Consider the following 12,898-nt stretch of genomic DNA (forward strand, 5'->3'; position numbering starts at 1 on the left):
AGCAATCACAAGGAAATGGCATGTCAGAATAAAATGACATTTTTTCAGTCCTATACATTGCTGCATGTTAGAATAGAAATTTCTAGTTTCATTGTGACAAGAAAGACACTGTGTAAAGATGGCACATTTAGAAAGGACAAACAGAGTTGTATTTATGTAGCAATTCTAAGGTTGAAAACTAGCACAAGCTGCTTCAAAAAGGAGATAAACGAGAAAGCCAAAAAAGACTTCTGATACTGGAAATGTAAAACAGAAGCAGAAAATGCTGGAAATATTCAGCAGGTCAGTGGAGGGAGAAACAGAGTTAATAATCAAGATTACATGCTAATGTGGATGGGCAGGCTCTCCAAAGTCTGTTGTAAACACTGAAGGCAAATCTACCTTTGGGTGACCATTCTAAGATGGCAACAAGCAAGTGCCCCATCCAACACTTGCCCTGCTGCACAAAGTTGCAGTGAAGGGCTAGCAGGCCAGTAGCAGACACACATTGATGGCGCAGCAGCCTATTTTACACATTCGCCTGCCAATCTACTTGCCCGTGGGTGGGCTGTAAAATCCATGTTAAAATGTGTTGGTGACTGTCTTCACACATGCTGCTTGTCTGACTTGAATATTTTCTGTTAAACATTACGTGGTGACTTTTATAGTTTAAAAATGTATTCACAGGATGTAGGCACATTGGCTCAGCTACAATTTTTGATGAGCTGGTCGCACTCATCATTTAAATAGCAGCAATGCAGTAGTGCAAATTATGATTCAAACACAGAATGCTGGAGAAACTCAGGCTTGGCAGCATCTGTTAAGGCAGAAAAAGAGTTAATGTTTCAAGTCTGGAATGACTCTCTAAGCCTTCCTGCTCTATGCGCTATTCTGACTAACACCAAAACCAATTTGCTGCTCATTGTGAAGCAATTTCTTCCTCATAAGTAGGCTTGTTGATCCTTCATATTTCCTGTACTTCCACTCAAAAACTGCAAATTGCCACTCAAGAAGCTGACAGTTTATTCATCACATTTTCAGTTGAGTTTGCTTCGAGATTCCTTTGCAAAGTTGCAATTTGTCAGAAAACAGTCACACCACTCAGTAGCATCATCCTCTAGGCCAGACCTCTAACTTGCATCCCAGCCTACACATCCAATGAAAATTCAATGTCACTCATCACGTTTTTCAAATTAAAATACCTGCTCATTGTTCTTCATTTCTTTCTCCAAATCTTGTAAACAGGTCAATAATTCATCTTTAATTCCATGGGTTTCAAATTTAGCTAACAACTTCTGATGGAAAAATTTATCAAATGCATTCTGAGAGTCCAAGTTAACCAGTTATATCCACAGACATTCCCTTATTCCAGTCACCTCTTAAAAAATTAACCTGGTACATGAGGTAAGACCTACCTCTAAAATGCAATGCTGGCTCTCATTAACTGAAAATTTTCAAGATGTTTTGTACTCTATCCACAACCACAGAATCTAGTAATTTTCTAAAACATCTGTTAGAGTAGTAGAACTGTAGATCACTGGTTTCCATCTCAATTTTCTTCATTAGCTAGCTGACAGAGTGCATGTAAGAGAAAGGTACAAAAATCATTGGCTTAAAGGCAAATAATGAGGCAAATGGAATGGGGAGGTGGGGGGGGATACTCGTTTGGAATACAATCACAATTGCACAGATAATGTGGAGTCAAATGGCCTATAATAATAATAATAATACTTAAAGAATAGTGTTAACTAAATTTGTCTGTTTTATTATCAAATTATTTGCAGACACAGCTCTGCCTATATTGTATCCAACCACATGCTCCAACTTTATAGGATAAAGACTTTTCTTAATACTCACCACCGTGACTTCTTCTCCTTGAATAGAGACATCAGGTCTTTTGAAGTGAGACAGTGCCACAATAGCTGCTATGCTTGCAACATCAATAATGTTCCCATCGTGGTTTAACAAATGTAAGTCTACACGTATTTGCCACACCTTGATAAAAGAAATATGGAAATTTATCTATATGTTTTTAGATAAAGTATATTAGATTCAAAAGGAGAAGAGTGTTTAGAAATCTGAAGAAATAAGCTAATAAAATGCAAGCTTGGGTAACTTCACAGTATGAATGTCTCATGATAATTTTTGATAACACTTTAGGGCATTTTTCGTATGTTCGGGGCAAAGACTCATTTGGTTCTGAGGAAAATCACTGGACCTGAAATGTTAACTCTGATTTCTCTTCACAGATGCTGCCAGACCTGCTCAGCCTTTCCAGCAATTTCTGTTTTTGCCTGTGACTGACTTTGGTATGCTTTTTAACATCTTGCAGGATTTCTGGATTTTCTTGGGCCATTCCACAAATAATGTGAAAATGCAGTTTCCAAAAGGTATATTTTTCTGCAAGATCATTGGCTGGCTGCTCAACATGACCACAGCCAGGAAAGCATGACACATGGCTTGCCCTGGCACGCTTGCCATCAAAAGTTGACAGATACTCTAGAAAAGCCTTGAAAGGTAAGGATTTTCTCCCCCAAGAGATTTAAATCCTTTCGCTGTCAAAATCTCTCATACAAGAGTGCTCCTCCTCTAATCAGCAACACAGTCTCAAAGCACTCAAAAACATTTAGCCTACATTTAACTTTCACACTTAATAAACATTTATCAATTTTGCTAACTTTTATTGATTTACACATGCATAAAATGTGATTGTTTCAAAGTAGACACTAAACATGCTGGAAGGATTATATCTACACAAAACTTCAAATCATTTTAGATAACAAGGTGTAGAGCTGGCTGAACACAGCAGGCCAAGCAGCATCAGAGGAGTAGAAAGGCTGATGTTTTGGGCCTAGACCTTCTTCAGAAACAGGGGTGGGGAAGGGGGTTCTGAAATAATTAGGGACAGAGGGGCTAGCAGATAGAAGAGAAGATAGCTGGAGAGGAGACAGACAGGTCAAAAGGCGGGAATGGGGCCAGTAAAGTGGAGTGTAGGTAGGGAAGAGATAGGGAGGAGATAGGTTAATCCAGGGAGGACGGACAGGTCAAGGGGGCGGGATGAGCTTGGTAGGAGATGGGGGTGGGGCTTGAGGTAGGCGGAGGGGATAGGTGGGACGAAGGACAGGTTAGGGAGGTGGGGACGGGTTGGGCTGGCTTTGGGATGCAGTAGGGGCAGGGGAGATTTTGAAGCTTGAGAAGTGTTTGTGAAGGCTTAGGGATGGTTCTGCAGAACAGCTACACTCGGTTCGCACTAAACAACTGCACCTCCCAGTCGCGAACCATTTCAACACCCCCTCCCATTCCTCAGATGACATGTCCATCCTGGGCCTCCTGCAATGCCACAACGATGCTACCTGACGGTTGCAGGAACAGCAATTCACATTCCGCTTGGGAACCCTGCCGCCCAACGGTATCAATGTGGACTTCACACGCTTCAAAATCCGTCCTCCCCCTACCTCATCCCAAAGCCCGCCCAGCTCATCCCCCCTTCCTAACTTGTCCTTCTTCCCACCAATCCCCACCTACCTACTAACCTCATCCTGCCCCCTTGACCTATCCTTCCTCCTCCCTACTTCCCCACCTACACTCACCTTTACTGGCTCCATCCCCGCCTCTTTGACCTGTCTGTCTCCTCTCCACCTATCTTCTCCTCTATCCATCTTCTATCCGCCTCCCCCCATCTCCCTATTTATTTCAGAACCCCCTTCTCCCCTCCCCCATTTCTGAAGAAGGGTCTCTGCCCGAAACATCAGCCTACCTGCTCCTCTGATGCTGCCTGGCCTGCTGTGTTCATCCAGCACTACATCTTGCTATCTCAGATTCTCCAGCATCTGCAGTTCCTACTATCTCTTCAAATCATCTTATTTGGTTTCTCTGCTGTGGCTACTGTTTGAGCTAAATGCAGTTATAATGAAGAGGGTCTGTCAAAGTTGAATTGACATTACTACTGCGGTGGCAAGAATTATGGAACGCTATTGACAGTTCAGCAGTGATGTCAAGAACACACAGCAGGCTTCTACAAAACACATTATTCCAGCAAGGGGGTACATAAGATCATGTTGTTGATTCCAATTCTTTGAGCATTGAGAAATGCTCAGTGCAAACCAACTGTTTTTTTTAAATGTTCGAATTTGGAGTCAATCAATATATCAGATGGGAAGTAGTCTTGGGCAGTATTACAAATGGCCTAGCACAGAGAATGTAGTTACTGTTAAGCCTCATTTTCTGTACATTTTCGTAGTCATCGTTCAAGGAAGAAAGAGTCTCCATTAACTTTAAACTGCCTCATTTGAAAAGCTTGTCGTGTTCCAAACTGGTTTAACCCAAAGAGTTAATTTACTGTTAACTTGGCAAATATCGCAGCAAATTTGAGCACAGCTAGGTCCGACAAAATGTTAACAAATAAATGATTAAATAATCTGTTTCTAAGTCATGATAGCTTAGGGAGGAATATTGGTCAAGATACCAAAGTAACTTTCTGTTCTTCAAAAGATCTCCAGGCACCGAATTGAGCAGGGAATAATGTTCAGTTCAATAGTATTGCTCTAAAGCGGTGGCTCAAATCATCGACTAGAGCACTGAATTTTTTTTCTTTTTTCACTCACAGGATGAGGACGTTGCTGACCAGGCAGCATTTATTGTCCATCCCTAATTGCCCAGCAGGCAGTTCAGAGTCAATCACATTGCTGTGGGTCTGGAGTCACATGTGGGCCAGACCAGGTAAGGATGGCAGTTTCTTTCCCTAAAAGACATTAGTGAACCAGATGGGTTTTTCCTGACAATCGACAATGGGTTTATGGTTATCACTAGATTATTAATTCCAGATATTTATTGAATTCAAATTCCACCATCTGCCATTGCAGGATTTGAACCGGGGTCCCCAGAACATTATCTGGGTCTCTGGATTAATAGTCCAGCGATAATACCACTAGGCCGTCGCCTCCCCTACACAATGCACAATGTTTGATTCAAAAGTAGAACTGTCAATCAAGTGAGCTAATACAAATTTCAGCAAGATTTTAAATTTTGTGAAGGTGAATGGATTTTGACTGAATTTAAAAACCAGGCCCAAAGTTTAAAGCAAAGTCATGATGATTTCGATGTAAAGAATTTATAAAATTATTTTTATGTATTAAATGAAGTTCACTTCAATTTTGCATTACACTATGTAGCCAAAACATGCAAATATCAACTGCTCAAAGCAATCATGGCTTTCTCAGTCAATAAATGATCTATTTTGAAATATAGCTTCATGTTAGTAAATATTCTATCATTTGCCTTGATATTAAATGCCTTGTACAATACATAGCAGCTGCAAACGTCTGACAGTAGCTATAAGGTTTAAGAGAATGTTGCATCTTGTCATTTGGAAAAACAGAAGCGCTCAATAGTCAAATGATCTAATAACTCAACTTTCAGTGCTAAATTTCTACTTTTCTCCATTCAAACTACCAGACAGCACAAAATTTTAAACAAAACCATGTCTGAATTATCTCCATTAGACATTTCCTTGCCTTGGCATCAATTTTAATGTTCTTTATTTTCTAAGCAAGCGATCACTCATATTTGGATAACACAGGTATACAGAGTCAAAGATAATGGGAACTGCAGATGCTGGAGAATCCAAGATAATAAAATGTGAGGCTGGATGAACACAGCAGGCCAAGCAGCATCTCAGGAGCACAAAAGCTGACGTTTCGGGCCTAGACCCTTCATCAGAGAGGTGGATGGGATGAGGGTTCTGGAATAAATAGGGAGAGAGGGGGAGGTGGACTGAAGATGGAGAGAAAAGAAGATAGGTGGAGAAAGTACAGGTGGGGAGGTAGGGAGGGGATAGGTCAGTCCAGGGAAGACGGACAGGTCAAGGAGGTGGGATGAGGTTAGTAGGTAGGAGATGGGGGTGCGGCTTGGAGTGGGAGGAAGGGATTGGTGAGAGGAAGAACAGATTAGGGAGGCAGAGACAGGTTGGACTGGTTTTGGGATGCAGTGGGTGGAGGGGAAGAGCTGGGCTGGTTGTGTGGTGCAGTAGGGGGAGGGGACGAACTGGGCTGGTATAGGGATGCGGTGGGGGAAGGGGAGATTTTGAAGCTGGTGAAGTCCACATTGATACCATTAGGCTGCAGGGTTCCCAAGCGGAATATATGAGTTGCTGTTCCTGCAACCTTCTGGTGGCATCATTGTGGCACTGCAGGAGGCCCATGATGGACATGTCATCTAAAGAATGGGAGGGGGAGTGGAAATGGTTTGCGACTGGGAGTCAACACATTGAATCCTATCTTAAAGAATTCTGATATAAATAAAGCCAATATTTTGGCAGATGAATACACTGCAAATCCGAACTTGCCAAAAGTTTGTGTTAACAGTCTATCTGATCAGTTGGTTATAGTGTTTGGCTGCTTTTGCTAGGGATGTATTAAAACATGTCATTCAGGATCATAATACAAGTTTGCACATTTCTGAGAGTACTTGAAGTTCCCCACCCCGCCATGGGAAACACACAATACTGTAGAATAATTTACCCCCTGATTGTTGTGAGGGAGAGTGATGAAGCTCTGGAATCAAGTCCTTATCCTGCTCTTGAGCATGAAAATTCAAGTTTGACACTACAGTGAAGTACTGAGCAAGTTGCAGACATGTGCTGTCAAGATGAGATACTAAACGAAGGTCCCACATTTCTTCATACATGGTGTAAAAGATCCCAAGGCAACATTCCAAAGAAGAACTATCAACGCTGTCCTAACCAATATTTATCCCTCAACATATTAAATATTTAACTGGTCAACATTAAAACAAATTAGCTGGTCATTATAACATTGCTGTTTGTGTAAGTTTGCAGTGTGCAAATTAGCTGTTAATGTTTACTAAATTACAACAATGACAACAATTCAAAACTACATAATCGCTAGAGGAAGACTTTGGGAGCTCCAGTAGTTTTTAAAAGTGCTATATAAAAATGGAAGACTGTACTTATTTCCTCTGGTAAGAGCATAAAATCTGACTGAAGGGATTCAAGTTTAGAATGCTGTTTAAGATAAAAGTGGATTTGGGAGGCAATGAAACATTAAACAACCCGAGAGGAAATCTAGATTGGAGATAGATGACAGTTTCTAAAGTTGTCGGGATCCAAAGATTTCCTTTAGTGCAAAAATAAAAATGTTATTGCTTAATGAGAGGACTTACTCAGCAAATTTAGAAGAGAATCCAAACTAAACCTCAAGTAAGATGAACCTCTAAAAAGTAAATGAAATGATTTGCAAGAATTGAACCATTAGAAGTTGATAATCCACAATTGGGTAGTCAATAGATTGATTGCGGGTGAGCACATCTATTACTAGGCTATACTACTGTTGTAAACTATTCTATGGCTCCCATTTGCTGGACTATACCACTTGAGGAAGGATTGCTACATGTACAGAAATCTACTGGCAAATAAGTAAAAGTAATTAAAATGCATCTAAATATTAGTGTGGTTGACTGTACTGTTGTAGAATGCACAAATCCATTCTTCATGCCCAGCAACTAAAGCCTGGTCTGCCTAAGATGGTGACCAGTAGAGAGATAGGTTCTCAGATGCAGACTGTACTGGTCAAGAGAATATCTTCTCACCTTTGCACCTGCGACAACACAGAGCGATTCTGTGTCTATACACTTGGAATTCCTCAGACACCTCTCCAGCAATCGGTTTAATTTAACTAATAGCTCAGATTGCCTGGAAATCAGGAAGTTAAAACACAGTATTATTACAAAATAAATTTTCCCAAAAATAGAAAAGTTCAAACAAGAGTGAAACAGGCATATTACAATAATAACTTAAATTCAGTAACAGCAGTAACTGAGAAACCAGGGTCTGGATTTAAATAAAGGGAACTATGATGGTGAGATGTGCGGATTGTCAAGAATAGACAGGCAAACCTTACTAAAAGTGCTGACGTGGATAGTCAATGTTTCATAGTTAAAGAACATGTGCATTAATAATAACAATTATTCATCCCTGTCTGATATAAAAATAAAAGAAGAGAAAGTTTGATCACTCATGGCTTACAAAGAAAACTAGGGATAGTATTAGATTTAAAGAGGAAGCATTTAACAGTTCCAGAGAAAACAGCAAGCCTGAGGATTGGCAGCTTTTTAGGATTCAACAAAAAACAAGGTTTGATCAAGAGGGGGGAACAATACAAGGGTAAAATTGCAGGGAATGTAAAAACTGAGCAAAAAGCTTTTGTAAATGTATGGAGCGAAAAAGATTAAAAATAAACGTAGCTATCTTTCAGTTAGAATCCAGGGAAGCTGTAATCGTTAGCAAAGATATGGCAGAAGAATTAAATACACACTATGTCTTCGTAAAACAGCACAAGCAACCTGCCAGAAGTGTGAGAGGGCAGAATCTGAGGACATAAGAAAATGGTAGTGGAAAATTAAAGCAGTTAAAGACTGACAAATCACTGGAGTCTGATAGTCTAAGTCCCAGAGCACTAAAAGACGTGTTCCTCAAAATATTGGATACATTAGTACTCATTTTCCAGAATGTCAGACTCTGCAGCACTTCTGACAAATTGGAGGGTGACAAATGTAATTCTACTATTTAAAAAAGGGAGGGAAGAGAATTTATAGATCAGATAGTCTAACATTAGTTGTGGAGACAAAGCTAGAGTGTATTTTAAAAGATATCATAGCAGAGAAAAGCATTTATGGTATACGACAATGTCAGCTTGGACTAATGAAAAGCAAATTATGTTTAACGTATCTATTGGAGGTTTTTGAGGATGTAACTAGCAGAATAGATAGGGGTGCACTAGTGAAGGTGGTGTATTTTCAGCAGGCTTTTGCTAAGGTCAGTGGGCTAAATTAAAGCACGTGGAACATTAGGGTAATATATTAGCATAGGTCAAGATCTGATTGACAGATGGGGTTGGGGGGGGGGGGGAGACGAATTGGAATAAATTGGGTAATATCCAGAAGTGCTGCAAAGGTGTGTATTGGGTCCCAGCTACTCCCAGTATATATTAATGGCCTAACAAGGGAACCAAATGCAATATTTCCAGGTTTGCTGATAACTTAAAACTAAGCAGGTTTGGGAGTTCGAAGAAGGATGGAAAGAGGCTTGAAGGCGATGTAGGCAAACTGAATGAGTGATCAAACACATGGCAGATGCAGTGCAATGTGGCTAAATGGGATCTTGTACACTTTAGTGTGAAACATCGAAAGGCAGGGTCCTATTTAAATGTGATATATTGGCAAGTGTGGATGCAAAAACGGATCTGAGTATCCTTGTACATCAGTCAATGAAAGGAGGCAAGCAGGTGCAACATAAAACTGGGGAGTCAAATGGTGGATTTGTCCTTCATTGCAAGAGGGTTTGAATTCAGAAATAGGGGTGTATTACTGCACTTATACAGGACCTTGGCGAGCCTCATCTGGAGTACTGCAGGCAATTTGACCTCCTAACCAAGAACGGATATGCTTGCCATAGTGGGAGAGCAGCAGAGGTTCACTAGACTGATAACAGGGATGGCAGGCCTTGAGATGAAGAAGGACTAGTTTGGTTGGGTCAGTATTTACTAGAAGAAATGAGAAGGAATCAGATTGAAATGTACAAAATTCTAACAGAGCTGAACGAACTAGACACATTTGAGGGGAGGTGATGGTCTAGTGGTATTATCATTGGACTGTTAATCCAGAGACCCAGATAATATTCTGGAGACCCAGGTTCGAATCCCACCATGGCAGATAGTCAAATTTGAATTCAACAATATCTGGAATTAAGAATCTAATGATGACCACGAATCCATTGTGGATTGTCAGGAAATACTAATGTCCTTTACGGAAGGAAACTGCCGTTCTTACCTGGTCTGGCCTACTAGTGACTCCAGACCCACAACAATATGGCTGACGCTAAAATTGTCCTATGGGCAATTAGGAATGGGAAATAAATGCTGCCTAGCCAGTGATGCCCTCATCCCATCAATGAGTGGAGAAAAAAAAATGCAAGGAGGATGTTTTCCTAGTTTATTCCTTGGTTCTAGATGCCCCACAGTATCAAGACACGGGACTACCAATTAGGACTGAGGTGAGGGAACATTATTCACTGAAAAGAAGAGAGAACCTGTGGGATTCATTAGCACAGAAGGCTGTGGTGGCCAAGTCATAAAATACATATGTGATGAATATATTTAAAGTGCAAAGGATATGTGGGGAAAGTGGGAATATGGTATTGAGTAAGAGGTCAACCATGGAAATATTGAGTGGTAGAGCAGACTCATAGGGCGAAAAAGACCACTCCTGCTCCTGGTTGTGTGACAAATTAGAGAGCAAAACTTCCACTAGTTTGCATGAAAGTCAAAATTCATTCCCAACTATAACACAGTGCTAATTTGCTTATGCAGATGAACTACTTTACGTTGGTCTGTACAGAAGAAAGAGGCTTTCATTTCATCCGGGCTAAGACACCATTCAACAGATTCCTGAAGCATTACCAAAATTATAAATTAAACTGATAGGTCTCATTATCTGGTTTCTGCCTCCCTTCATAAGTAATGGGATGGCATTTGAAATTTTGGAATCCAAAAGGCATAAATCTTGACACACAAAGCTTTGAAAAAATTACGGTAACTCATCTTCATTTTCCTTACCTGACCCTTTTAAGACTTTTACGCAAAGCAACTAACTTGTCTCTTTCTAAATTTCATTATTTTGTACATTCCCATTTTTAGGAATCTATATTATATACAACTTAATCCTTAAATTCCTTTTCTGCTAACATTCTACTCTTTTATCTCATTATCCAAAGTGAATCTAAAGGTATCTATTTATATTTTGAATTTATTTTGCACTGTCCCCTTCCTCTTATTAATAAATTAAATCTTGGAACGTGGATATCACAGACTGGACAGCATCTATTAGTTATCCTTAATTGCCCATGAGAAGTTGGTGGTGAGCTGTCCTCTTGAACCATTACACTCCATTTTTGTAGGACACACGCTGTTGTTAAGGGAGTAGTTCCAGACCTTTGACGCAGCGAGACTGAAGGAACAGGGGTATATTTCAAAGTCAGGATGGTGAGAGGCTTGGAGGGGAACAAACAGGTGCTGGTGTTCCCATGTATATGCTGCCCTAGTCCTTCTAGATGGAATTGGTCGTGGGCTTGGAAGATGCTTGTCTAAGGAGCCTTGGCAAATTTATACAGTGCATCTTGTACATGGTGCACAGTACTTCAAATGAATGTTTGTGGATGTAATGTCAATCAAGTGGGCTATTTTGTTTTGGATGCAGTAAAATTTCAAGTGTTGTTGGGATTGCACTCAAGCAGGCAAAAAGCAGGTGTAAAAAATTTGCCTCATGTCTTTTTTAAATCTCTCTCCTCTCACCTTAAAAATGTGGCCCATAGTCTTGAACTTCCCCATCTTAAGGGAAAAGATGATGACTATCAACTGTATCTATACCTGTCATTATTTTATAAACTTCTATCAGGTTGCCTCTCAACTTCCTACGCTCCGATGGAAGAAGTCCCAGCCTATCCAGCCTTTCTTTACAACTCAAACCTTCTATACCAAGCAACATCCTGGTAAAACTCTTCTGAACCCTCTCTAGCTGGATAATACCTTTCCTATGACTGGGCAACCAGAACTCAACACAGTATTGCAGAAGAGGCCTCATCAATGTCCTGTATAACCTCAACATGACTTCCCAATCCTTTACTCAAAGGAGTGAACAATGAAGGCAAACATGCCAAATGCCTTTTTAACCAGCCTTATGTGTGACACAAACTTCAGAGAATTATGCATCTGCACCCCTAGGTCCCTCTGTTCTACAACACTACCCAAGGCCCTACCATTAACTGTATAAGATTTACACTTGTTTGTTGTACCAAAATGCAAAACCTCACATTTATCCAAATTGAACTCCATCTGCCATTTTTGAGCTCATTGACCCATTGGACCAAGATCCCTTTGTCATCTCAGAAAACGTTCTTCACTGACTACTATGCCACCAATTTTGGTATCATCTGCAAACTTACGAACCATGCCTTCAATATTCTCATCCAAGTCATTTATATAAATGACAAACAAAAGAGGACCCAGAACCAATCCCTGTGGAACACTGATTCTGAGATAGTAGGCACTGTCGATGCCGGAGAATCTGAGGTAACAAGGTGCAGAGCTGGATGAACACAGCTGGCCATGCATCATCAGAGGAGCAGGAAAGCTGACGTTTCGGGTCTGGACCCTTCTTCAGAAAATAGAAGGGGGGGGTCTGGACCCGAAACGTCAGCTTTCCTGCTCGGCCTGCTGTGTTCATCCAGCTCTACACCTTGTTGTACCTGTGGAACACTGCTGGTCACAAGCCTCCATCCCAAAAGACATCCCTCCACCATTACTTGTCTCCTGCCATTAAGCCAATTATGTATCCGATGGGAAAGCTCACTCCAAATCCCATGTGGCCTAACGTTACTAATTAGTCTATCATGCAGAACCTTGTTAAAGGCTTCACTAAAATCCAAATAAACAAAGTTTACTGCTCTGCCATCAACCACCTTTTTGACAACTTCCTGAAAAAACGCAATCAAATTAGTGAGACCCTACTTTACTTGCACAAAATCATGCTATCCCTAATCTATTGTTCCCTCCCTAGAAGTCTACAAATGTTATCTTGTATAATCACCTCTAACAATTTACCAAAACCAAAGTCAGGCTCACTGATCTGTAGTTCCCCAGCTTCCCCTTGCAACCTTTCTTAAAGGTACAACATTTGCCACCCTCCAGTCATCAGGCACCTCACCCATAGTTGATATAAATATTTCTGCAAGGGGTCTCATAATTTCCTCCCTTACTTCCCACAACATTCTGGGATACATTAGATCAGGCTCCAGAGATTTATTTACCTTTATATTCTCTAAGGCATCCTGAACTTCCTCTTCTGTAAT

The 12,898-nt window shown here is 40.6% G+C and overlaps 1 protein-coding gene across 1 annotated transcript in view; it reads right to left on the reverse strand.

The window, feature by feature from the left end:
- The window catches only part of exosc9 (exosome component 9), a 74,445-nt gene that overhangs the window by 38,896 nt on the left and 22,651 nt on the right, over window positions 1–12,898 (reverse strand). Inside the window, exons 4-5 of the mRNA XM_059644674.1 lie at window positions 7,585–7,687; window positions 1,837–1,974 (exon numbers count right to left, since the gene is read on the reverse strand). Coding sequence (XP_059500657.1) covers window positions 1,837–1,974; window positions 7,585–7,687 — 241 coding nt within the window. The remainder of the gene's footprint in view (window positions 1–1,836; window positions 1,975–7,584; window positions 7,688–12,898) is intronic.

The sequence above is a fragment of the Stegostoma tigrinum genome, chromosome 1 (genome assembly GCF_030684315.1).
Source record: "Stegostoma tigrinum isolate sSteTig4 chromosome 1, sSteTig4.hap1, whole genome shotgun sequence".
In the NCBI taxonomy this organism is placed as follows: domain Eukaryota; kingdom Metazoa; phylum Chordata; class Chondrichthyes; order Orectolobiformes; family Stegostomatidae; genus Stegostoma; species Stegostoma tigrinum.